Below are 24,522 nucleotides of genomic sequence, written 5' to 3' on the forward strand. Positions count from 1 at the left end.
TAACCCCGTTACATATGGTCAACAATCCGCTCAACAATCCAGCGGGTTGAGCCGCGGGCGTCACGGATCGGCGGTGGCGGGGGTGGGAACACGCCCCGGGTATGATCAGCCCCGGGCTGATCAGTATGCGCCTCTCCACGACCGGGTGACCGTCGTGGAGCGTCTGCAGGGCGCTGAGTTCGCCGCCCTGAAGCAGGAGCTGGCGAACCAGAAGGCCCAAATCGCGGCGGTCTCGCAGACCGCCTCGAATATCCAGGTCGAGCTGGGGACCCAGATGAAGGGTTGCTCCAGCGCGTCCGCGCGCTGGAGGAGAGGTTGCTCGTCGCCGAGGCCAAGTCTCGCTTCTGCCTCGGCTCCTGCCGAGGCTTCGGGTCAGCCGAGCTAGATGGCTCGTGCTGCCGGTATGGCTTCAGCCGTCCGACGTAAAAGGTCGGATGGAGGCGCATGCTAGACGGTATGTCTAGCGTGTATGCGTTGCCGTGCCGTGCCAACACAGTGAACGGCCCGATGAAGCGCGGAGCAAGCTTGCTTGCTCCGAAATCCGAAACTGCATGTCTAGGCAGGTTTTGTGTAGCTAACAAAACTAATGAACCAACTTTAAATTCATTTGTGTTGCCTCTGCCCGCATTGTCTGCGTTCAGCTTCTGTTGATCAACAGAAGCTGCTATAGTGTCTTGGACAAACCGAATCACGGCTTGTCTTTTGGTGATGAAACTGATTGCATCCGAGCTGAAGTCATTCAGCTCGCTCTCCGCTAGAGGCCCGGCCTCTGCGTGGTTTCTTGCGGTGTCTGCGCCCTGCGCAGACCCGTGGTCGTTGGCCTTGTTGGTGGGGGAGTCTGCGCCCTGCGCAGACTCATGTGGTTTGTCCATTGTTGCAGCTGACACTGTGCAAGTGTCAGCGGTTTCTGAGGCTGCTGTTTTGTAGTCGTAGATCCTCCCCCACTTGAAGTGGGAGCCATCACTCCGAGTAAACTCGGTAGACGTGGATGCCGCATGGCATTCACGTAGAACGGTGTATGCCCGGTCGAGGCATGCACTGAGTTATTGATGGCAAACTCTGCCATCGATAAGCACTCGCTCCAGTATTGGAACGAGTGAGCGTAGCTCTTCAACATATCGACGAGCACGCGATTCACGCGCTCGGTTTGACCGTCCGTCTGCGGATGATCCGCAGTCGACATGGAAAGCTGGCTCCCAAGAAGTGTAAACACTTCTTGCCACAGGTGCGCTGTGAAGCGTGGGTCTCTGTCCGACACGATGTCGGACGGCATGCCATGATGTTTGAACACCATGTCGACGAGCAGACGGGCCGTCTGCTTCGCGGTCACCTCTGCTGGCACCGCAGCAAGATGTACCATCTTGCTGAAACGGTCTACAAAGACCACAACACCGGTGTTCCCTCCGCTATCCGGGGGAAGACCAAAGATGAAGTCCAAAGACATGGACTTCCAACACTCCGACGGAGTCGGTAGTGATTGCAGTGGAGCCTGCGCGAATGGCGCAGGCTTCACGCGTTGGCATACCTCGCAAGCACGGATGTACTTGCGCACCCACTTATACTGGTGGTGCCAGTAGAAGTCGCGCGTGAGAAGGACGTAAGTCTTCTCACGTCCGAGATGTCCCGCAGTCGGGGCATCATGATACTCGTACATGATCCTGAGTCGCAGGTCATGGTCATTTGGCACGACTGCGTTGTAGAGTAGCAGTCCGTCGTGCACACGAAAGCGGTGTGCACGCGCTCGAAGGTGCTTGGGCAGCTTCTGACGGAACTTGTCAGAAGGCGCTGTGCCATAGGCCAGCAAGAGCTTCGCGTCCGCGTCGTGCGCGTACGCGGCCTTCACGTCATCCAACAGAGATGATGTGGGTTTGCTCGATCGCATGGCGTCAATGGCATTGACGTCAACAGCTTCTGCATAGTCCGGCCGACGTGATAACGCGTCGGCCACCACGTTCAATCTTCCGGGTTTGTATTCGACCCGGAAGTTATACTCCGCAAAGAATGAGAGCCATCTCGCCATTCTTTGTGAAATGATGTGTGGCGACTTCACTGCGGTGCGCAGTGAAGCATGGTCGGTGTAGACCACAAATGGTCTACTCCCAAGCAAGTACACTCGGAACTTTGCGAGTGCATACTTCATGGCAAGGAGTTCCTTGTCATGCACCGGATAGTTGCGCTCAGCTGGCTTCAGCTGACGCGATTGGTAGTAGACGACACGATCACGGCCCTCGTGATCGTGCTGCATTAACGCGCATCCGATCGCGAAATCGGATGCGTCACACACTACGTGAAATGGGCGATCTTGGTCAGCCACTGCCAAGATCGGCGCCTCAGTCAAGCCCCGCTTGACTGCATCGAATGCCTTTTGGCAATCGGGTGTCCAATTCCACACAGCTTCTTTCTTAAGAAGCTGTGACAGCGGGCGGATCTTGCCCGCATAGTCCTCCACGTACTTGCACAAGTACGTGGCCAAGCCAAGGAACTGCCTCAGTTCCTTGACACTTGAAGGCGTTGGCCATTCATTGATCACTCTGACCTTTTCCGGGTCAGGGCGAACACCATTCTTCCTTACGAGACACCCGAGGACGGGTATCTCGCTCGCCCCGAAGATACACTTCTTCAGGTTCGCGTAGAGCTTATGTGTTCTCATAAGCTCAAGTAGTTTCCGGAGATGCACCCTGTGCATCTCTACGTCGGTCTTCCCGTCCACAGCCCGGCTGTGGATGAATACATCGTCGAAGTAGCTCGGTGCGAAGTCGCGCACCGAGCGCAACAAGTGCGTCACGCACCTGGTGAAAGTCGCAGGGGCGTTCTTAAGCCCCTGTGGCATTACTAGCCATTCCCAGAGCATGCCGCTTGGCGTGCTCACTGCCGTGAGAGGGATATCGCTCTCACGCATTAGGATTTGATAAAATCCATCTCGCAAGTCGAGAGCACTGTAAACGGTGCTCCCGGCCATCGAATCGATGATAACATCTTTTCGTGGTATCGGCGTCTGCGCCGGTACCGTCGCATCGTTCAGCTTGTTGTAGGCATGAACGATGCGCCATCCGCCCTGTGGCTTCTTGACACAGAACGTCGGAGCACTGTGCGGGGACTTTGATTCCCGCACTTGTCCTGCTTTACGACGACTTTCAAAGAAGTCGTCGATCGCTTTCACTTGCTCTCGCGGCAGTGGCCACTGCCGCGTGACACAGTACTTCGTGCCCGGCACGAGATCAATCTCGTGCTGAATGCCCTTATCCTGCGGAAGCTCCGCAGGAATCTCTTCCGGGAGTACGTCTTTGTACTCCCTCAACAATTCGTAATAGGGACTCGACTTCAGCGAGTCCCAACCTTGTTCCTCGAAGCGCTCTCGCTTCGTCTTCGCACTGAGAGTGTCTTCACTCTCAGTGGTACTTCCCATGAAGAGCTGCCTCAGCTCTTCGCTCTCGCTCGCCGTTCTTTCACTGTCCGAGAACGCAGACTTGCTCGATGCGTCCATCGTGCAAGTCGCGCGTGAAGCGATTCCAGCTCATGGCTGGAAGCGAAGTCAACTCCGACGCCGTCGTCGGAGGACTAGCGAGTTCCATGTCACGATACTGGAATCCAGTATCGGTGCGCGTCAAGACGCTTAGTGTCTTGACATTCGGCGTCACCGCCGCAGTCTGCCCAGCAGACTGTTCTTGTTGCGTCTCGGTCCCGGCCCGAGACTTGCGCAGCGTTTTCCGCTTGCGCCGTCTTCTTGTTGTGCGGAGCCCGGCTCCGCACAGTTGTTCTTCTTGTCCAGGCCCGGCCGTGGACTGTCGTTCGCCGGCGGACCCTGTCCGCGGGCGCGCGGTATCAAGCCCGGCTTGACCGCATTTTCCTTCGTGCAGCCCGGCTGCACGGCAATGTGTCCCTTCGCCGGCAGACCCTGTCTGCGGGCGCGCGATATCAAGCCCGGCTTGATCGCATGAGCGCTTCGTCGTGCAGCCCGGCTGCACGACAGCATGTAATTGCGTCAGTGCGGTACGTTTGCAACCGTCCGCACTGTTTGCAGCGTCAACTCCCGGAGTTGACACGCCTTCGTCACCTCGACGCCATTCATTGGCGGAGCCCCTCATGACCGAGGGTGCGTCGGCTCCCGGAGCCGACGCGTCGTTGTCGACCTGACCGCTTCGGGTCAGGGACTGTCCCTACACGCTTGAACGTGGGTGTTGGTTCCCGGAACCGACACATCTTTTTCTTCCGACGTCGGCAGCATTGCCGACGTTGGTTTCACTTGTGCGCGCCCTCGCGCACTTCTTGGGCACCCCGGGACAGCAGCATTAAGCGCTGTCTCGACTGGTGAGCCGCGCGCACCTGCTGGTGCGTGCGCTGCGGTAACAGGGCCATCGCTCTCTTTTCCGCTGTCGCGTCCGAAGCGCACGAGCGTGCGCTTCTTCCAGTCTATAACCGGATCATGCCGTGCAAGCCACGGCATGCCCATTACTACGTCGAACTTATCGTCCAGGTCCAGGACGATAAAGTGTTCGACAAACACTCGTTGTTTGTACGAGAAGCGCACGTTCACGACGCGCTTCTCGGTCTTCACGATGGCACCTGTTGCCAGTCGTACCTCCAGAAGACTTCGAGGTACATTTACTTCCTCGAAGTCAAGTCTCGGCAGGCTTCGTAGTCGAACAAAGTTGTTCGACGCGCCTGAATCTACCAAAGCTCGAAGAGAGTCACTCGCTCTCTTCGAGTAAACCTTCAAGGTGACTAGGTTCGGCCTGTCATCTTGTTTCTTGCAGTGAGAGCTGGTCTCACTGGGGGCTGCAGTCCTCAGTGTCGCGTGCCCGATATCGGCACGCGCGACTGCATTACCAGTAGGGCGCCCCGCGCCTACTGGATGTTCGCGTTTTTTGTTGGTCCGCGGCGATGCCTAACATCGCCACGACGGCCATCTCCAGGGGGCATGGGAGCTGTGCACTCCCGTGCAAAGTGACCGATCCTTCCGCAACGGAAGCATCGCACGTTACCTCCCTGCTGCTGGTAACCAGCAGTTGTTACATTCGAGAGGTCCATTGGTTCTGGACCTCCCGGCCTCGCTACCGGGCGCGGTTGCGGCCTCGGTACGTTCACATGTAGTTTAGCCTGCCGCAGGCTAAACTCTTCTTGCATGGCAAGAGTGATTGCAGCTTCGAGAGTACTCGGGTACTCTCGGAAGAGATAAGTCTTCACGGGCCCATCTCTAAGCCCCTTCATGAACGTGACGACCTTGGTCGCCTCGTCAATTGGGTTAGTCACGATATTTGAGACCAAGTATCGTGCGCGCTGCGCGTAAGCATGGACGTCATGCTTACCCTGCTGAAGGTCGAGGAACTCCGCCCTCGACCGGAACTCGTTTTGCGGGGGCTCAAACGCTTGTTTGAGCTCCTCTTTGAACACTTCGTACGTGCTGAAGCACGTAGGATCGGAGAGTCGGCGTCCATACGCCCAACTCCTTGCGCGTCCGCCAAGGCAGGACATGGCGAACGCGACCTTCGACAGCGGGTCGACGATGCGTCGAGCCGCTATGGCTGTGTCGAGTTCGACAAGCCATCGGAGGAGAGGCTCGCCCTCTCTTCCCACGTAATTGCTTACGCTCAACTTTAATGGTTGAGCACGCGGTGTCGTCCCTGACGACGCCGTCACTGAGGAAGCAGCGTCACGCTGCTCCTTCATGATGAACCCCAGAGCAACACCATGTTGCTCCGTCGGCGATAGCGTACGCAGCATTGTAGCTATCGCCGCTTCTCCAATGACTGTTGACAGTCGTTGGAGGGCCTCCCACTCTGGGTCAGACAGGTGGGGGCAGTCAGCGCGTGCAACATGCGTTGCAGGCGTGTTGGAGCTCTCCATGGGCACCTCCGTGCTCATGTGGTTCTCGGCTCCGCGTTCGTACACCGCGTACGAACGTCAAGCAGTCGGTCGTTGGACGGACTACAAAGTGCTACCAGGTGTAGTGGGTCTAACTTGACTCACTACTTTAGCTTACACGTTGCGCAACGTGTATGAGGAAGCGTAAGTACTTAGTAATTACTTAGGTTAATTATATTTGAATACACAAATATAAGTTAAGTAACAAAAGGATTCCAAGTGACTTAGATTAGGTAAAATGAGAACTGTATTGTTTGTAAATTGATCTTCCTCTAAAATCTGCTAAAAACTGTTTATCATCTATGAAGGGTTGGCAGCGGCTGGCTGTCAGAGCCCCGCTAATATGCATGTCTCTGATTGGTAGAAAGATGCTGCTTTCTACCAATAGGATCTTTGGGTAGGTGTGGACCACTCACTGTGGTGGTCCACTTCAATGTATCCATCGGTGTGTCTTACACCAATGTGAGGAAGTATCCAAAACGTTTAACAGATAACCTATCTGTTAAATTCACAAGTGGCTTGCAGCCACTTGTACGTGTAACCCCGTTACACCATCCCCGCACGTCAATCTTTTGGAATTGACCATTCGTCAATTCTCCGCGTTTGGAGAAGAAATCCGCGCTCATTCAACGATGAGCGCGCCTCAGAAGAAGTCCGCAAAGTCGATGGGGAGTCATCTCTCCATCGACGACTACTTCGAACGCCAGAAGGCGAAGTACGGTGACGTCGTCGACTTCGACGACGACGATGAAGACATGGAGGGCGAGGAGGACTCGCCCTCAAAGCGTAAAGACTCAGTGTCGAGCGAATCGCTCGACCCTCATGCCAAGATCGTTCGCCCGCGTGAAGGGGACGAATCGGACGCTTCGAGTTCGAAGCGTTCGCGTACTGAGAGCGATATCCGACTCGCTTCCGCTGGGGCTCTCAGTACTCCGCGCGCTGCTGCTGCAGCGCGTGATGTTAAAGGTAGCGCGCGCGATCCATGGATGCCGTCCGCGTCCGAGATCGCGGACCGATTTGGGAATTCGGTACCTCCGAATGAGGTGCCGCTGTACGTATGCAGCGCCATCAAAGATGACGCTGTAGCTGCTGAGCTGCACTTTGATGCGGAAACGCATCAAAGGCGCGATTACTACATCGGACTCTTTCATGAGCTCCGATGGTTTCAAAGCAAGAAGACCTCTTCTCGCAGCAAAGTGTCCGAATGGCAGGCACTTTGTCAAAGTTGGAACGCCTTTGTTGAAAACTTCAACAAGAGGCCGAGTGCTTACCGTGATCGGATTAAGCAAGCGCGTGATCGCTTCGAGACGTACTCGAAGCGTGGAAAGCTGGAGCAACTTCATGTTGCTGCTGAGGAGGCAAATGTGCCGTGCGCTGTGCCCGAGGGCTTTCAGTGCACGAAGTGCTTTCCAGGCGCGGTCCGCTTGAGCGACCGCGACCTGAACGGGTACACGTCGTTCCATGTGCCCGAGAGTCTCAAAGAGCTCCGTGCTAAGTTCTTAGCACGTGAGGGTTCGGGCGCTAGCGATGATCGCAGCGCTCGTGTTACTTCCGCTGCGCCAGCGCGTACTGCTCTTCGTACGCCCTCACCATTTCCGGAACGTCCTCCAGCAAGACGTTCCGCGGCTCCCATGTATCTCGATGGGGAGGAAATCCTCTCCAACGAATACGAAAACGAGCCCCTTGAGGGTTCGTTTTCGGGATACTATGGTCAACAATCCGCTCAACAATCCAGCGGGTTGAGCCGCGGGCGTCACGGATCGGCGGTGGCGGGGGTGGGAACACGCCCCGGGTATGATCAGCCCCGGGCTGATCAGTATGCGCCTCTCCACGACCGGGTGACCGTCGTGGAGCGTCTGCAGGGCGCTGAGTTCGCCGCCCTGAAGCAGGAGCTGACGAACCAGAAGGCCCAAGTCGCGGCGGTCTCGCAGACCGCCTCGAATATCCAGGTCGAGCTGGGGACCCAGATGAGGGTTGCTCCAGCGCGTCCGCGCGCTGGAGGAGAGGTTGCTCGTCGCCGAGGCCAAGTCCTCCGCTTCTGCCTCGGCTCCTGCCGAGGCTTCGGGTCAGCCGAGCTAGATGGCTCGTGCTGCCGGTATGGCTTCAGCCGTCCGACGTAAAAGGTCGGATGGAGGCGCATGCTAGACGGTATGTCTAGCGTGTATGCGTTGCCGTGCCGTGCCAACACAGTGAACGGCCCGATGAAGCGCGGAGCAAGCTTGCTTGCTCCGAAATCCGAAACTGCATGTCTAGGCAGGTTTTGTGTAGCTAACAAAACTAATGAACCAACTTTAAATTCATTTGTGTTGCCTCTGCCCGCATTGTCTGCGTTCAGCTTCTGTTGATCAACAGAAGCTGCTATAGTGTCTTGGACAAACCGAATCACGGCTTGTCTTTTGGTGATGAAACTGATTGCATCCGAGCTGAAGTCATTCAGCTCGCTCTCCGCTAGAGGCCCGGCCTCTGCGTGGTTCTTTGCGGTGTCTGCGCCCTGCGCAGACCCGTGGTCGTTGGCCAGGTTGTTGGGGGAGTCTGCGCCCTGCGCAGACTCATGTGGTTTGTCCATTGTTGCAGCTGACACTGTGCAAGTGTCAGCGGTTTTCTGCGGCTGCTGTATTGCAATCGTAGATCCTCCCCCACTTAAAGTGGGAGCCATCCCTCCGAGTAAACTCGGTAGGCGTGGATGCCGCATGGCATTCACGTAGAACGGTGTATGCCCTGTTGAGGCATGCACTGAGTTATTGATGGCAAACTCTGCCATCGATAGGCACTCGCTCCAGTATTGGAACGAGTGAGCGTAGCTCTTCAACATATCGACGAGCACGCGATTCACGCGCTCGGTTTGACCGTCCGTCTGCGGATGATCCGCAGTCGACATGGAAAGCTGGCTCCCAAGAAGTGTAAACACTTCTTGCCACAGGTGCGCTGTGAAGCGCGGGTCTCTGTCCGACACGATGTCGGACGGCATGCCATGGTGTTTGAACACCATGTCGACGAGCAGACGGGCCGTCTGCTTCGCGGTTACCTCTGCTGGCACCGCAGCAAGATGTACCATCTTGCTGAAACGGTCTACAAAGACCACAACACCGGTGTTCCCTCCGCTATCCGGGGGGAAGACCAAAGATGAAGTCCAAAGACATGGACTTCCAACACTCCGACGGAGTCGGTAGTGATTACAGTGGAGCCTGCGCGAATGGCGCAGGCTTCACGCGTTAGCATACCTCGCAAGCACGGATGTACTTGCGCACCCACTATACTGGTGGTGCCAGTAGAAGTCGCGCGTGAGAAGGACGTAAGTCTTCTCACGTCCGAGATGTCCCGCAGTCGGGGCATCATGATACTCGTACATGATCCTGAGTCGCAGGTCATGGTCATTTGGCACGACTGCGTTGTAGAGTAGCAGTCCGTCGTGCACACGAAAGCGGTGTGCACGCGCTCGAAGGTGCTTGGGCAGCTTCTGACGGGACTTGTCAGAAGGCGCTGTGCCATAGGCCAGCAAGAGCTTCGCGTCCGCGTCGTGCGCGTACGCGGCCTTCACATCATCCAACAGAGATGATGTGGGTTTGCTCGATCGTATGGCGTCAATGGCATTGACGTCAACAGCTTCTGCATAGTCCGGCCGACGTGATAACGCGTCGGCCACCACGTTCAATCTTCCGGGTTTGTATTCGACCCGGAAGTTATACTCCGCAAAGAATGAGAGCCATCTCGCCATTCTTTGTGAAATGTGTGGCGACTTCACTGCGGTGCGCAGTGAAGCATGGTCGGTGTAGACCACAAATGGTCTACTCCCAAGCAAGTACACTCGGAACTTTGCGAGTGCATACTTCATGGCAAGGAGTTCCTTGTCATGCACCGGATAGTTGCGCTCAGCTGGCTTCAGCTGACGCGATTGGTAGTAGACGACACGATCACGGCCCTCGTGATCGTGCTGCGATAACGCGCATCCGATCGCGAAATCGGATGCGTCACACACTACGTGAAATGGGCGATCTTGGTCAGCCACTGCCAAGATCGGCGCCTCAGTCAAGCCCCGCTTGACTGTATCGAATGCTTTTTGGCAATCGGGTGTCCAATTCCACACAGCTTCTTTCTTAAGAAGCTGTGACAGCGGGCGGATCTTGCCCGCATAGTCCTCCACGTACTTGCACAAGTACGTGGCTGGCCAAGGAACTGCCTCAGTTCCTTGACACTTGAAGGCGTTGGCCATTCATTGATCACTCTGACCTTTTCCGGGTCAGGGCGAACACCATTCTTCCTTACGAGACACCCGAGGACGGGTATCTCGCTCGCCCCGAAGATACACTTCTTCAGGTTCGCGTAGAGCTTATGTGTTCTCATAAGCTCAAGTAGCTGCCGGAGATGCACCCTGTGCATCTCTACGTCGGTCTTCCCGTCCACAGCCCGGCTGTGGATGAATACATCGTCGAAGTAGCTCGGTGCGAAGTCGCGCACCGAGCGCAACAAGTGCGTCACGCACCTGGTGAAAGTCGCAGGGGCGTTCTTAAGCCCCTGTGGCATTACTAGCCATTCCCAGAGCATGCCGCTTGGCGTGCTCACTGCCGTGAGAGGGATATCGCTCTCACGCATTAGGATTTGATAAAATCCATCTCGCAAGTCGAGAGCACTGTAAACGGTGCTCCCGGCCATCGAATCGATGATAACATCTTTTCGTGGTATCGGCGTCTGCGCCGGTACCGTCGCATCGTTCAGCTTGTTGTAGGCATGAACGATGCGCCATCCGCCCTGTGGCTTCTTGACACAGAACGTCGGAGCACTGTGCGGGGACTTTGATTCCCGCACTTGTCCTGTTTTTACGACGACTTTCAAAGAAGTCGTCGATCGCTTTCACTTGCTCTCGCGGCAGTGGCCACTGCCGCGTGACACAGTACTTCGTGCCCGGCACGAGATCAATCTCGTGCTGAATGCCCTTATCCTGCGGAAGCTCCGCAGGAATCTCTTCCGGGAGTACGTCTTTGTACTCCCTCAACAATTTGTAATAGTGACTCGACTTCAGCGAGTCCCAACCTTGTTCCTCGAAGCGCTCTCGCTTCGTCTTCGCACTGAGAGTGTCTTCACTCTCAGTGGTACTTCCCATGAAGAGCTGCCTCAGCTCTTCGCTCTCGCTCGCCGTTCTTTCACTGTCCGAAAGAACGCAGACTTGCTCGATGTGTCCATCGTGCAAGTCGCGCGTGAAGCGCTTCCAGCTCATGGCTGGAAGCGAAGTCAACTCCGACGCCGTCGTCGGAGGACTAGCGAGTTCCATGTCACGATACTGGAATCCAGTATCGGTGCGCGTCAAGACGCTTAGTGTCTTGACATTCGGCGTCACCGCCGCAGTCTGCCCAGCAGACTGTTCTTGTTGCGTCTCGGTCCCGGCCCGAGACTTGCGCAGCGTTTTCCGCTTGCGCCGTCTTCTTGTTGTGCGGAGCCCGGCTCCGCACAGTTGTTCTTCTTGTCCAGGCCCGGCCGTGGACTGTCGTTCGCCGGCGGACCCTGTCCGCGGGCGCGCGGTATCAAGCCCGGCTTGACCGCATTTTCCTTCGTGCAGCCCGGCTGCACGGTAATGGTGTCCTATCGCCGGCAGACCCTGTCTGCGGGCGCGCGATATCAAGCCCGGCTTGATCGCATGAGCGCTTCGTCGTGCAGCCCGGCTGCACGACAGCATGTAATTGCGTCAGTGCGGTACGTTTGCAACCGTCCGCACTGTTTGCAGCGTCAACTCCCGGAGTTGACACGCCTTCGTCACCTCGACGCCATTCATTGGCGGAGCCCCTCATGACCGAGGGTGCGTCGGCTCCCGGAGCCGACGCGTCGTTGTCGACCTGACCGCTTCGGGTCAGGGACTGTCCCTTACACGCTTGAACGTGGGTGTTGGTTCCCGGAACCGACACATCTTTTTCTTCCGACGTCGGCAGCATTGCCGACGTTGGTTTCACTTGTGCGCGCCCTCGCGCACTTCTTGGGCACCCCGGGACAGCAGCATTAAGCGCTGTCTCGACTGGTGAGCCGCGCGCACCTGCTGGTGCGTGCGCTGCGGTAACAGGGCCATCGCTCTCTGTTCCGCTGTCGCGTCCGAAGCGCACGAGCGTGCGCTTCTTCCAGTCTATAACCGGATCATGCCGTGCAAGCCACGGCATGCCCATTACTACGTCGAACTTATCGTCCAGGTCCAGGACGATAAAGTGTTCGACAAACACTCGTTGTTTGTACGAGAAGCGCACGTTCACGACGCGCTTCTCGGTCTTCACGATGGCACCTGTTGCCAGTCGTACCTCCAGAAGACTTCGAGGTACATTTACTTCCTCGAAGTCAAGTCTCGACAGGCTTCGTAGTCGAACAAAGTTGTTCGACGCGCCTGAGTCTACCAAGCTCGAAGATAGTCACTCGCTCTCTTCGAGTAAACCTTCAAGATGACTAGGTTCGGCCTGTCATCTTGTTTCTTGCAGTGAGAGCTGGTCTCACTGGGGGCTGCAGTCCTCAGCGTCGCGTGCCCGATGTCGGCACGCGCGACTGCATTACCAGTAGGGCGCCCCGCGCCTACTGGATGTTCGCGTTTTTTGTTGGTCCGCGGCGATGCCTAACATCGCCACGACGGCCACCTCCAGGGGGCATGGGAGCCGTGCACTCCCGTGCAAAGTGACCGATCCTTCCGCAACGGAAGCATCGCACATTACTTCCGTGCTGCTGGTGACCAGTAGCCGTTGCAGAGGTCCATGGTTCCGGACCTCCCGTGCTCACTACCGGGCGCGGTTGCGACCTCGGCACGTTCGTATGCAGTTTAGCCTGCCGCAGGCTAAACGCTTCTTGCATGGCAAGAGTGATTGCAGCTTCGAGAGTACTCGGGTACTCTCGGAAGAGATAGGTCTTCACGGGCCCATCTCTAAGTCCTTTCATGAACGTGACGACCTTAGTCGCCTCGTCAATTGGGTTAGTCACGATATTTGAGACCAAGTATCGTGCGCGCTGCGCGTAAGCATGGACGTCATGCTTACTCTGCTGAAGGTCGAGGAATTCCGCCCTCGACCGGAACTCGTTTTGCGGGGGCTCAAACGCTTGTTTGAGCTCCTCTTTGAACACTTCGTACGTGCTGAAGCACGTAGGATCGGAGAGTCGGCGTCCATACGCCCAACTCCTTGCGCGTCCGCCAAGGCAGGACATGGCGAACGCGACCTTCGACAGCGGGTCGACGATGCGTCGAGCCGCTATGGCTGTGTCGAGTTCGACAAGCCATCGGAGGAGAGGCTCGCCCTCTCTTCCCACGTAATTGCTTACGCTCAACTTTAATGGTTGAGCACGCGGTGTCGTCCCTGACGACGCCGTCACTGAGGAAGCAGCGTCACGCTGCTCCTTCATGATGAACCCCAGAGCAACACCATGTTGCTCCGTCGGCGATAGCGTACGCAGCATTGTAGCTATCGCCGCTTCTCCAATGACTGTTGACAGTCGTTGGAGGGCCTCCCACTCTGGGTCAGACAGGTGTCAGCGCGTGCAACATGCGTTGCAGGCGTGTTGGAGCTCTCCATGGGCACCTCCGTGCTCATGTGGTTCTCGGCTCCGCGTTCGTACACCGCGTACGAACGTCAAGCAGTCGGTCGTTGGACGGACTACAAAGTGCTACCAGGTGTAGTGGGTCTAACTTGACTCACTACTTTAGCTTACACGTTGCGCAACGTGTATGAGGAAGCGTAAGTACTTAGTAATTACTTAGGTTAATTATATTTGAATACACAAATATAAGTTAAGTAACAAAAGGATTCCAAGTGACTTAGATTAGGTAAAATGAGAACTGTATTGTTTGTAAATTGATCTTCCTCTAAAAGCTGCTAAAAACTGTTTATCATCTATGAAAGGGGTTGGCAGCGGCTGGCTGTCAGAGCCCCGCTAATATGCATGTCTCTGATTGGTAGAAAGATGCTGCTTTCTACCAATAGGATCTTTGGGTAGGTGTGGACCACTCACTGTGGTGGTCCACTTCAATGTATCCATCGGTGTGTCTTACACCAATGTGAGGAAGTATCCAAAACGTTTAACAGATAACCTATCTGTTAAATTCACAAGTGGCTTGCAGCCACTTGTACGTGTAACCCCGTTACAGGAGTGACTGGATAGTATCAGTTTTCTGACCCTCCATGCTCGCTCTTTGGGCTCATAATCTAACAAGTTTCACATGGAGAACGACTTGTAGACAGCGGTAGCGGTGGGCTCGGGCGACGCTTTGATGTTGTATTTCGAGTGTGTTTGTGACTTAGCAGATTCTCGACTCCCTCAGTAGTTCCACCCGTTGGCTGGAATCAAAAGTCTCCAACTGTAGCATCCCTTTCTCAGCTTTAGTTTGAAGTCGACATATTTCTCTTAGACAGCATCTTGGGTGAAGAAGAAATCGCGCCTCCCGTGAGTGCAATTGATGCTCCTTCTGTCCCCGAGGGCGGTTCTCTCCTTGAGGAGCTGACAGACGTCGCTGTTCACGTGGAGTAGTTGGAAACTGTTGATTGGTAACAATTTCTTACAGGCAATCTAGGATCCTTCTAGGAATGTTTTTAGAATGTTCTAGCACGTTTCAGAAGTCGCTGATTGGATAACCCAGGATTTTAGCTTTCTGAAACTACCAAATAAAATAGTTTTTGGCCGTCGGGTCTTGTTGCCTCGGGCAATCGGCCGTAACCTCTACTTCGAGTATAGATGTGGTGAAGTATTCGCCGTGAATAGCGCCTAGATGCCGCGCTTTCGCCCTGAGGTCGACGCTGAAAAACCTCAAAAACACGATAGTGTTAAAAAAAACTTCCTCTCATACCGATGCCTGCATAGTTTGCAGCCTACTTACTGTACCATGTAAATGGTACACCTTACCTCTTTATACGATCCCAGCACCCATCTCATGAACGGAGGCATCCTATCCTGCCCTTACGACTGCACACTATCGATCTGACGTGTCCTCCCTCGGCCATGTCGTCGCTGCAGCAGCACAAGTGCGCGGAGGCGGCCGCGGAGCTCAAGCAGGCGGAGAAGGCGCTGGCCAAGCGCTCCTTCTTCCGCGGCGCGCCCGACTACCTGAGCGCGGCGCCGCACCTGGACAAGGCGGGCGAGCTCTTCCGCCTGGGCGGCGACTTCGAGGCCAGCAAGCAGGCCTTCACTCGCTGCGCCGACGCGCAGCTGCACAACCAGTCGCCGTTCCGCGCCGCGCAGGCCTGGGAGAACGTGGCCAAGACGGCGCTGCAGCAGCTCAAGGCCGAGCGCGCGGGCGCGCACAGCGCCCAGCAGCGCACGGCCGAGGCGCGCAAGGCCTACGAGACGGCCAGCGGCTGCTACGTGGACATGGGCGAGCTGGGCAAGGCCGCGGACGCGCTCGTCAAGGGCGCGCAGGCCTGCGAGACCCACGGCTGCGGCGCGGACGACGTGCTGCCGCTGTACTGGAAGGCGTGCGAGCTGCTGGAGGCGCAGGACAAGCCGCACTTGGCCGTCGAGACGTTCCGCAAGACGCTGAGCTTCCTGGTCAAGAGCGGCAAGCTAGGCGAGGCCGTCAAGCTGCTGGACCGCATCACGGCGCTCTACGAGGCCATGGACCAGCGCCACAACGTGCACAAGGCCCACCTGAGCCAGGTGATCCTCATGCTGGCCTCGGGCGACGTGCCTGCCGCCGACGCGCTGTACTCGCGCTGCCTGCAGGACGACTCTTTCCTGTCGTCGGACGACTGCGCGCTCGCGGAGGACCTGGTGCGCGCCTTCAAGATGGGCAACGAGGAGCTGCTGCAGGCCACGGTGCGCAAGCCCGGCTTCATGGCGCTGGACAACCAGGTCGGCCGGATCTGCCGCAAGCTCTCGGTGTACGGATCCGGGGACGCCGCTCCGCCGCGGCCTCAGCAACACCACAGACCTGCACCTTCGAGCGCGGGAGGCGTGGGCCAGCAGCAGCCGAACCAGAGGAACCCGTTCGCTCCATCTGCCCGTGCTGCGCCAGCGCAGCGCAATCCTTTCGCACCTTCCTCCCGAGCGCCGGCTGCAGCACCACCCCCAGCTCCGGTGCACGCGCCGTCGTTGGACTCGGAGTACGACGTCGGTTCCTCCGAGGCGCCGACGGCGTCCGGCTCCGACGTTCGGGATAGTGACTACGAAGCGATGCTGGCTGCAGCTTTAGGTGAAGTCGGCGTCTCCAACGAAGACAAGGAGCCTTCAGCTCCGGCACCAGCCCCACGTGCGCGCGAGGAAATTGCTCCTAAGGCTCAGCAGCCCGCATCGCCGGAACGCAGTGACCAATCTTCCCCTAACTTGGCACCTTCGCCGCCTCCTGCAGCCGTGCGGGCCAGCGTACGTATGGATTACGAGATCGACGACCTCGAGTTCGCCATGCCGGATTCGGACTCGCTTGAATTTTCGATACCGGACGATCCTGCCACTGCGTTTGAGCCTTCAGCGACGCCCGCTCCCAAGCCCGAAGCTCCTGCACCGGCGTCCAAGCCTGCACCCAAGGCTGCGGCTCCTATGTACGATGAGTTCGACCTCACCTAAACTGCACTGTCAGACACGCACATGGATCTAGGTTGATGCCAATTGGGTAGTGACGCATTCTTCTCATTTTCTCGTGTGCGGCCACACCCTGCTGGCAGGGTATGAATTACAGCATTTACAAGCAGCAAGCACAATCAGGATGCTGATAAAATGTATTTGCTGTATCCTAGTTTAGCTCGCGCACCAGCTTAATCTCGTCTCGCCTCACTTCTGCCTGCTTGCGCTCGTTACGAGTCCTTCCGTCTTTCGCTCCACCTAATACCGACGCAGGCTTAGCAGGTTTGGACAGCTTCGACCTACCTCCAGTAATGGCTGGCATGAGATCGGTCTTCATTTTGGCCACGTTCACCGGTGCGGTTCTTGGCGGAGGATCGTTGTCACCATATATCGAAACTCGCTTAGCCCCTGGGGGTTTCTTGTCTCGGTCTCGGTTAGCGGAGCCCAGCAGACCGACATTGCCAACACCGCTTACTGCGTACGGCTTCACCTCGCCGTCATCGCGCTTGTGGGCAGCCTCCAGCAGTTCATGCTGATGGACAAGGTCAGCGAAGACGATTGATTTGCCAACAGATATCGCGCTTGCATCCACACGCGAGCCATCCAGAGCCGAATACAGTGGGGCGTTTGGGTCAACTCGCCTCGTAGAACGGATGCTATGCAGCAACGTATCCGCCCTGGCGCCCGTGATGTCTTGAGTGACATTGGTGTCTCGGTAATTGCGCCGATGTGCCATGACGATGCCCGCCACAATAGCTGTGGCTGGGTCCGCACAGCACGCGCCTTCGATATCGTTCGTCGTGAGAGCGTAGCTGGGTTTGTCTCGCTTGGGGTGCTGAATTAGCGGTCGCGACAATGGATCGTCCGCGAATGTCATGCCATTGACCGTATATACGGGATTCAGCACGTTCCTGTGGGTCAGGTCTCCATCGTTAGCTTCGATAAGTTGAAACCAGCAACAAGACAAAACTCACGTGACTCGGCTGGACCTGAAATCCACGTTGGTTATATCCTGGACATTCAATATATCTCGCGGAGGATTCTCTCGTAGTCCCCGCTTGTGCCGCGGCAGCCAGCCACATTGAGTACCTGCAATGTCATCCTACAAGCACCCCACGCTCAGTCCACTGTTCTAATTAGCTCGAGCTCAATTGCGCCCTTCTTACCACTTTTAAGCCGTCTCGGGGGTGTTGAATGTTGCGAGTTTTGATCGAAGTGCCTTCAATGTCGGACACATTGTAGCTGTCTCGCAGGAACTTTGGCTCGAGCTGCGAAGGCGCAAGAAACGCTAACCAAGATGAGATCACAAATACTCAACACAATACAAGTATACCAAACGCACCGGCGGCGCTTTGATGAAGGACGGGAGCTTGTAGTTCGGCTCCAGCGGGTTCACAACTCGATCTGTGTGGAACCCGGCAGGCTGCGACGTGGTGCCCTCGATGGGGAGCTGCCTAAAGCGGTCGTCGGTGCCCGCCCGCCAGTTCTTGGGGTGCAGCTCCATGCTCGTGGAGCCATTGATGTCGTGCGCATCGTAGAAGTGCGGCTTATTGACGTACACGTGGTTCTTGAGCAGCGGTCGAGCGCCGAGGATGTCAGCCACGTCGTTAGTGGCTCGCTCCGGGCGGCGCTCTCGAGGCGGCACCCGCCCGCGGTCCAGGAACTGCTGCAGCCTGCGCTGCTGTTGCTGCTGGTCCAGACCCCGCGCCGACGTCGGCGGCAGCGGCAGCGACTCCATCGCCATGGCCGCCCCAAACTCTCAGTCCAGCAGAATCTATCACAGCAGAGCACAACACCATTGCTCTCGTATTTTTAGTCTCACACTTCACTTCAACTTGCCTATTTCCAGATGGCTACATCGAATGGCTACATTCGTGTTCTCCACACTATATTAATAAAAAAAGTGGGGATTTGCAATTTGGTCAGGTTTTTGACTGGGAATTTGCAATTCGGCCCAATGAAACTAGGAATCTGCCATTCAGTAAGTGCATGATCGTTGCCGCCGCAAACCACACGCTCGACTGGTTCTGTATGACGAGTCTCTATGCACCGAAGACTAGATCTCTCTGTCCACAGCGAGGAAACATGGAAGTTTTGGAGCTACCGAAAACCTCATCCGAATCACTGCCACCGAAGCAGACCCGCGTGCTGCTCACACTATCAATTTGCTCGCCAAGGGCTACTCGAGCATCTGCGTGTACAAGCTCAAGAATCTCGTGGAGACTGTTGTCGTGTAGGAACATGCATGCCTTCATGACTGGGGCTTCTTGTCTGGAAACAAAAATATGTTGACATCGGTTGTGAAGCGACTCAAGAAATGTGGTTGACGAGGAGGCGGCAAAGGCCACCTGCGAGGCCAGTCGGTGTTTTGTGGAATGAGCTCTAAGCTCCCGTTCTCTACTTCTCGCTGTAGTCCTTTTTTCTAACTACTCCAACGTTGGGACCAATACACATAAGGTTGCATGGCTGCAGCTTAGCTATTTTAATTTTAGGTGTGCTCCAATTCCAAGTTTCGAAAGTGCCGACTGATCATCAAACGCCTGGCCGAATTGCAAATTCCCAGTCAAAAACCTGACCAAATTGCAAATTCTCCCCCAAAAATGTCGGACGCCGAGGAGGACGCTGGCAGCAGCGCGGCGCCCACGACGGCCGCCAAGGGCGACAAGAAGCGCAGCTTCACCGTGGAGGAGAAGCTGAAGGTGGTGGCGGCCTCCCGCAGCCAATCGCTGCGTGCAGTGGCGCGCCAGTTCGGCGTGGACCGCAACTGCGTGCGCGCGTGGCGGGACAAGGAGGCGGAGCTGCTGGCGCTGCACCCGGGCGCCAAGCGGCTGCCCGGCGCCGGCCGCCGCCCCACGACGGCGCCAGTTGCAGCGCCAGTCGCAGCCAAGCGAGGAGCGGAGGGAAAGGCGCCCGGCGGACGCAAGAGGCTCAAGAAGCAGGCGGAGCACAAGACGGGGGAGAAGGACGACGCCGCGCTGTCCGCCAGCTTCGTGCTGGTGGGCTTCCAGGGCAAGGAGGGCGCGTTCTCGGAGGTGGCGGCCAAGGCCGCGTTCGAGGAGCTGCGGGCCGCCAAGGTGCTGCGCCCGAGCGACTTCATGACCATCGGGCTGTCCCACATGACGGACGTGGTGGAGGCCGTCGAGCGCGGCGAGCTGCAGTTCGGCGTGCTGCCCGTGGAGAACTCCATCTCCGGCACGTTCCACGGCAACCTGGACCGGCTGGTGGCCTCGCACCTCAAGATCGTGGGCGAGGTGGCGTGCGTGCAGGAGCTGTGTCTCTGCGCGCTGCCCGGCGTGGCCATGAGCGAGATCAAGCAGCTGTCGTCGCACCCGGCGGTGCTCGACCACTGCGAGAGCTTCATCTGCGCCATGGAGCGCAGGACCGGCGCCATCATCGAGCGCAACGCTGCGTGGGACAGCGCCGGCGCGTGCCAGACGGTCAAGCAGGAATACAAGCGTCACGTGGCAGCCATTGCCAGTGAGCAGGCAGCGCTGGCGCACGGACTCGTCGTGCTCGAGCGCGGTGTCGGGGACGAGCTCAACAGCGAGACGCGGTACATGATTCTCGGACGTCTTGATGCGTCGCCGCTGCCGCTGGGCGCCGCTCCTGGCGACTCTGCGCGTCCACACACGACCACCAAGTCCAGCATTGTCGTAGCTGTGCCCAATGAACCCCAGGCCTTGTTCAAGATCGTGTCGGCCTTTGCGCTGCGCAACGTGATGATCGTCAAGATCGAGAGCCGACCTGCGGCCACCGCCGGCAGCCTCTTCAACGCCCAGACCACGCACTGGTATGTTGCAACCCTACTTTCACTTAAGGTGGCTCGCACAGCTGATCACTGACATGCCGAACAGGGACTACATTTTCTACATCGACTACATCACAAGCAAGGACCCGACTCAGGAGGCGCGGCTCCGCGGGAACTTGGAGGAGTTCGCGCTTTGGGTCAAAGACCTCGGCACCTACTCCAGCAGCGGCGGCAAGGCTAACGTCGAGCCCCCACGCTGGAAGAGCGTCGTCAATGCCATTGCATGCTGAACACTGCACGTAGATCAAATTTTGAACTGAGGAGGACAGGTTGTCCGCATGAGTGAGTCATCGAAAAATCTTCCAATGTAGCCATCTCCTGCGAAGAGACGCGCACCGAAAGATCGCATTTGGTTGATTGGCATGGCTTCGACCACCTCGCCCGAAGCCTCGTGCTACTCCGTGGAGCTCGTCAAGGGCGCGTATGGCCTCGGCATCTACTTCGCAGCCGCGGCAGACGCCACCCACGCGGTCGTGGACACACGCGTGCCGTTCTACCGCCTCCCGTCCGGGGCGCTCGGGCCGGGGGAGGCCAGCGGCGCTATTGCGCCCGGAGACTTGCTGCTGTCCGTGAACGACAGCGACGTGTCCACTCTGCGATTCCCGCAGATCGTGGAGCAGCTCCGCCAGGTGCCTAGGGGCCCCGTGACGCTGGTTTTCCAGCGCCCGCCAGGTAAGCAGGTCGAGGCGTCGCCGGAGACACAAGTGGAGGCTCCAGAGGAGAACCAGCAGCAGAGCGAGACCAAAGTGCAGCACGAACAGGCTACCACCGAGGCAGAGGAGAAGGGCAAACCCAAGGGCTGGACGATGTTCCAGCGACTGAGCGCGAGTGCTTCGGCTGTAGCGTCGACGGTGCCTGTGAGCTCGACGTCGACTTCGAGTGATGCGGCGGCGATGCAGGAGCTAGAAGGGAAGCTGCGTGGGATGGAGGAGACGCTCGCTCGAGAGCAAAAGTGCCGCTTCCTGGCCGAGCGGAAGAATGTACTGTACCGCAACGAACTGCTTCGTGTAAGTCAGGAGAATGCGGCGCTCAGGGATCAGTTGGGGCATGTCAAGCTGACACAACAGCGCCGAGACAATTTTGTCACGGAATCGCTGCATCTCGCAATATAAGCTGCGTCCACTACTGACATGAACCAAGGCTCCAACGGACTGTTCTTTTGATGAAGCAAGCAAGACACCACAGCTTCATTTTGAATGTACGTCGTGTGTTTTTATATTTGTGCAGAACGCATTGCGAAACTAAACTTGGTCCATATCTTAAAATGCAAACAGTTTGCTTCGGACTGCATTGGACAGATGAGTGCGTTCACACTTTCTGTTCCTAACTGCCTGGACGTCTGAGCACTGAAAAAGTTGCTTGGTCGCTATTTCTGTGTGTTCATGAAGGCCACACCCCAACTTACTTGTTATCCCAGTTTGCATTGTGGGGTTAAGTCAGCTGAAAATGGCTGTTATGTTTGAGGTTGGCGACTTACATGAACACCTTGGGTGTGCTGGCAGCTTGCAGCAGGGTAATGAATCGGGTTTGCATCCAGGAGATGATGACGAAGGACTGGGACGATCCTACGTGTGCTCTATGTCCTCGACTATCGACCTCGGATGCCAGGAATGTGGAAACTGTGCTGATCTTGCGCGCAGTGTTCAGTGCTATCTCGCTCGCATTGTTGAAGAGTTACACCTCATTAGCGCTTGGAGCTCAAACGTCTACCACGGACAGCAACAGCGAACTGAAAGCAACCGCGTCTCGAGCGATGAAGGCAGCGGAATTGAGGATAGCTCATTCACAGCTATGGCACGACTTGCAGTTGTTACCGATATCGAGTTGATGCGCCGCGACGTGGCAAAGGCTCAACACGAACTCTTTCAAAGATGCACTACGCAGATGGCGTACGTGCAAAACGAGGCACATGCAGCAATCACAAAGCAGGATACGCTTGTCGATGAACTCCAGCAGCGAATGGACGATTCGATGCACTCTTGGGGCCAACAAGCACGATCCATTCAAGCGCTGGAAAAAGCTCGAGCTGAGAGCGACGGACAAATTCGAGCCATGTTACGCCAGATCCAGCAACAAATTGCAGCCCACCCTGCAAGAATGTCTGAGCTTGAGAAATCTCTTGCTACGGTTGCAACTGCGCAATTTGCACACGAGCAAGAGTTGCAAGCGCTTCAACGGCGTATCGAAAGCCATGAGACTGCGCATCAATTGCAGCTTGAAAGTACGCGTCGCGCTGCTGAGGACGCGGTGGCTGCATTGCGGTCTTCGCATTCTCAGCTTTCCTCGAAAATGCAAGTACTACGACTCGAACTACAGGACTCAAGCGACACCTCCCAGAAGCGAATGCAGCAGATACTCAAGGTTGTGAGCTCGGTGGCGACTAGCATGTCCGGAAAACCAATGTTCGGGCCTAATACAGCCGTGCCGCCACGAAGACCTTCTGTGGCAACTCCAAGAACCCCCCGATCGGGAGCCAATACGGCGCCGAATCAACTTTCGAGCGGAGGTGGACCTGGGAACAGCTCGGATACACTTGATGACATTCTTGATGGAGGAAAAGGCACGCAGGCAGTGATGACAACTGGCGCAAATGCAATGGCGACGAGCGACTGCTTCATCTACGCGAAAGCGGCGCTGCCTCACCGCAACCCAACTGCCGATACGAGTTTACTAACGAAGAAGACTGTCGCACCGACAGGTAGCAATCGCGGGCTAGTAAGTACTTCGAATTTGACCGGTGCAGGAGTAGAGACGCAGACACAAGACGTCATGACAAACTTGCTGACGGTTCAACAGTCTGTCATGAGCATGCCTTTAGGATTCGAGGACGACACGCGGTCCGCACCAGCTATCGATCCTCCAACAGCCAATCTGAGCGCTGTAGATCGCCGAGACCCGATCATCCCAACAAGGCGCACCGCTTATCGCCATAACAGCCTCCCAGACGTGAACCTATCCGTGACGCAGAGCGCACTTTCACCGCACAAGTTCCAGGCCTCTCGACTCAACGCCAAGCAAAAGTAATGCAAACACAGGTGGAAGTACTTTCTCGAGCGTGGATCCTCACATCCGCCCACCTTCACACCTGAAGTCGCCGCTAAAAACCAAGAAAGACGGCAGTAGAGCGCGCAGCATGAGCACCCCGGACACCATCGGCGCGGCGCACCACATCGTCACCCCAGCGTACAGCTACGACCTACGAGCGACGGAGCTGGTGAGAACTATGTCGACGGTCCGATATAGCTGCGGCAGCTCCACCATCGCCTGGACTTCCGAATGCGACGATGACAGCGATAGCGACAATGACAGTGGTCAACAACAACAACACCCGCCGACGCTCGAGACGTGCTCGCGTGCCATCTTCGCCGCCGCCGAGCGGATGGTGACCCTGGCTCGCGAACCGCGCAGTCTGGCCGTGGCCATCGCGTACGACGAGTGTCTCGACATTGTCACGGCGGCGGTAAATCACATGGAGGAGATCGAGACACGGGGGGTGATGCGTGAGACCATCCTCGACGCCTACCGAGCCATGCACAGGATCCGAGAGCTGCTGCGCCCCAGTCCGCCCGTGCGTCGAGCCCTGCAGTTCTGAACCACAGTAGTCGATGCCCCTTCCTCACTAAGACACAAAATGCAAAATGGCACGTAAAGTCTTCCGAGCTCGCTACAATACCGAAATTTTCTCAAAGTTGGTGCGAGCCCCTCGTGGACGGGGGCGAGACTCTCAGGGTGTGTTTCTTATGTTCGTCCGGCGGACCCTGCATTGGGCGAGAGTCATGCTTCCGATCAGGCGATCTCGACTCGACCGGGGTGGGCGACATCATCGCCCGGTATCCCGATCCTGTTCACGAGGACCTCAGATTGTTTGCGAGACGCCATGGCAGGACAATTGACTCGGTTTTGAGCTATGATAACAACCAGGCTAAAATTCGTGGGGCCAGGTTCACTCGTCTAGGTTTTAGTATCAAAGCTAAGTGAGAGAGATCAAATCTAACTATTACGAATTAGAATCACGAGTGGCTGTGACGATGATGCATCGCCAGTCTGCCTACCAACTTGCAACAACCTGCATCCAGCAACCTGAAACCAACACTAGCAGCGTCCGTTTCCCAACGGACTGACAGGCACACGCAAGCTCCCTCTGGAGCCAGGTAACAGCCGTAGCCCAGAGCTCCTTTCATTTGCTTCATTCAATCTATCAGTCTTCAATTTTCCTACTCTATCTCAAGTCCTCCGCAAGACTCCGTTCTACAGATCACGTGACAATTTCGAAATTAGGAGTGAAAACTCTGTACGACCGTATTCGAGGCACTACCGTGTATACCCGACTAAGTGCGATTTAACTGCAT

General features: G+C 56.7%; 6 protein-coding genes across 6 annotated transcripts; 5 read left to right on the top strand and 1 right to left on the bottom strand.

The window, feature by feature from the left end:
* Nucleotides 1-14,808: 14,808 nt before the first annotated feature.
* Nucleotides 14,809-16,368, top strand: IUM83_04996 (Gamma-soluble NSF attachment protein; the record flags this gene model as incomplete). Its single annotated transcript, XM_067929104.1, has 1 exon — nucleotides 14,809-16,368. The coding sequence occupies one exon, from the start codon at nucleotides 14,809-14,811 to the stop codon at nucleotides 16,366-16,368; it is 1,560 nt and encodes a 519-aa protein (XP_067794813.1).
* Nucleotides 16,369-16,534: 166 nt separating this feature from the next.
* On the bottom strand, nucleotides 16,535-18,109 carry IUM83_04997 (uncharacterized protein; the record flags this gene model as incomplete). The annotated part of the gene is made up of 4 exons (XM_067929105.1): nucleotides 16,535-17,276; nucleotides 17,340-17,467; nucleotides 17,532-17,633; nucleotides 17,708-18,109. 4 exons carry the CDS (start codon nucleotides 18,107-18,109, stop codon nucleotides 16,535-16,537), a joined length of 1,374 nt encoding a protein of 457 aa, XP_067794814.1.
* Nucleotides 18,110-18,965: 856 nt separating this feature from the next.
* On the top strand, nucleotides 18,966-20,403 carry IUM83_04998 (Prephenate dehydratase; the record flags this gene model as incomplete). The annotated part of the gene is made up of 2 exons (XM_067929106.1): nucleotides 18,966-20,155; nucleotides 20,220-20,403. 2 exons carry the CDS (start codon nucleotides 18,966-18,968, stop codon nucleotides 20,401-20,403), a joined length of 1,374 nt encoding a protein of 457 aa, XP_067794941.1.
* Nucleotides 20,404-20,535: 132 nt separating this feature from the next.
* IUM83_04999 (Prephenate dehydratase) lies at nucleotides 20,536-21,608 on the top strand (the record flags this gene model as incomplete). The annotated part of the gene is made up of 4 exons (XM_067929107.1): nucleotides 20,536-21,180; nucleotides 21,342-21,371; nucleotides 21,448-21,475; nucleotides 21,562-21,608. 4 exons carry the CDS (start codon nucleotides 20,536-20,538, stop codon nucleotides 21,606-21,608), a joined length of 750 nt encoding a protein of 249 aa, XP_067794831.1.
* A 1,160-nt stretch (nucleotides 21,609-22,768) lies between these two features.
* Nucleotides 22,769-23,197, top strand: IUM83_05000 (uncharacterized protein; the record flags this gene model as incomplete). Its single annotated transcript, XM_067929108.1, has 2 exons — nucleotides 22,769-22,888; nucleotides 22,970-23,197. 2 exons carry the CDS (start codon nucleotides 22,769-22,771, stop codon nucleotides 23,195-23,197), a joined length of 348 nt encoding a protein of 115 aa, XP_067794768.1.
* Nucleotides 23,198-23,306: 109 nt separating this feature from the next.
* Nucleotides 23,307-23,765, top strand: IUM83_05001 (uncharacterized protein; the record flags this gene model as incomplete). Its single annotated transcript, XM_067929109.1, has 1 exon — nucleotides 23,307-23,765. The coding sequence occupies one exon, from the start codon at nucleotides 23,307-23,309 to the stop codon at nucleotides 23,763-23,765; it is 459 nt and encodes a 152-aa protein (XP_067794767.1).
* Between the last annotated feature and the right edge of the window lie 757 nt (nucleotides 23,766-24,522).

Source organism: Phytophthora cinnamomi (assembly GCF_018691715.1).
Source record: "Phytophthora cinnamomi strain GKB4 chromosome Unknown Contig23, whole genome shotgun sequence".
Classification (NCBI taxonomy): Eukaryota; Oomycota; class Peronosporomycetes; order Peronosporales; family Peronosporaceae; genus Phytophthora; species Phytophthora cinnamomi.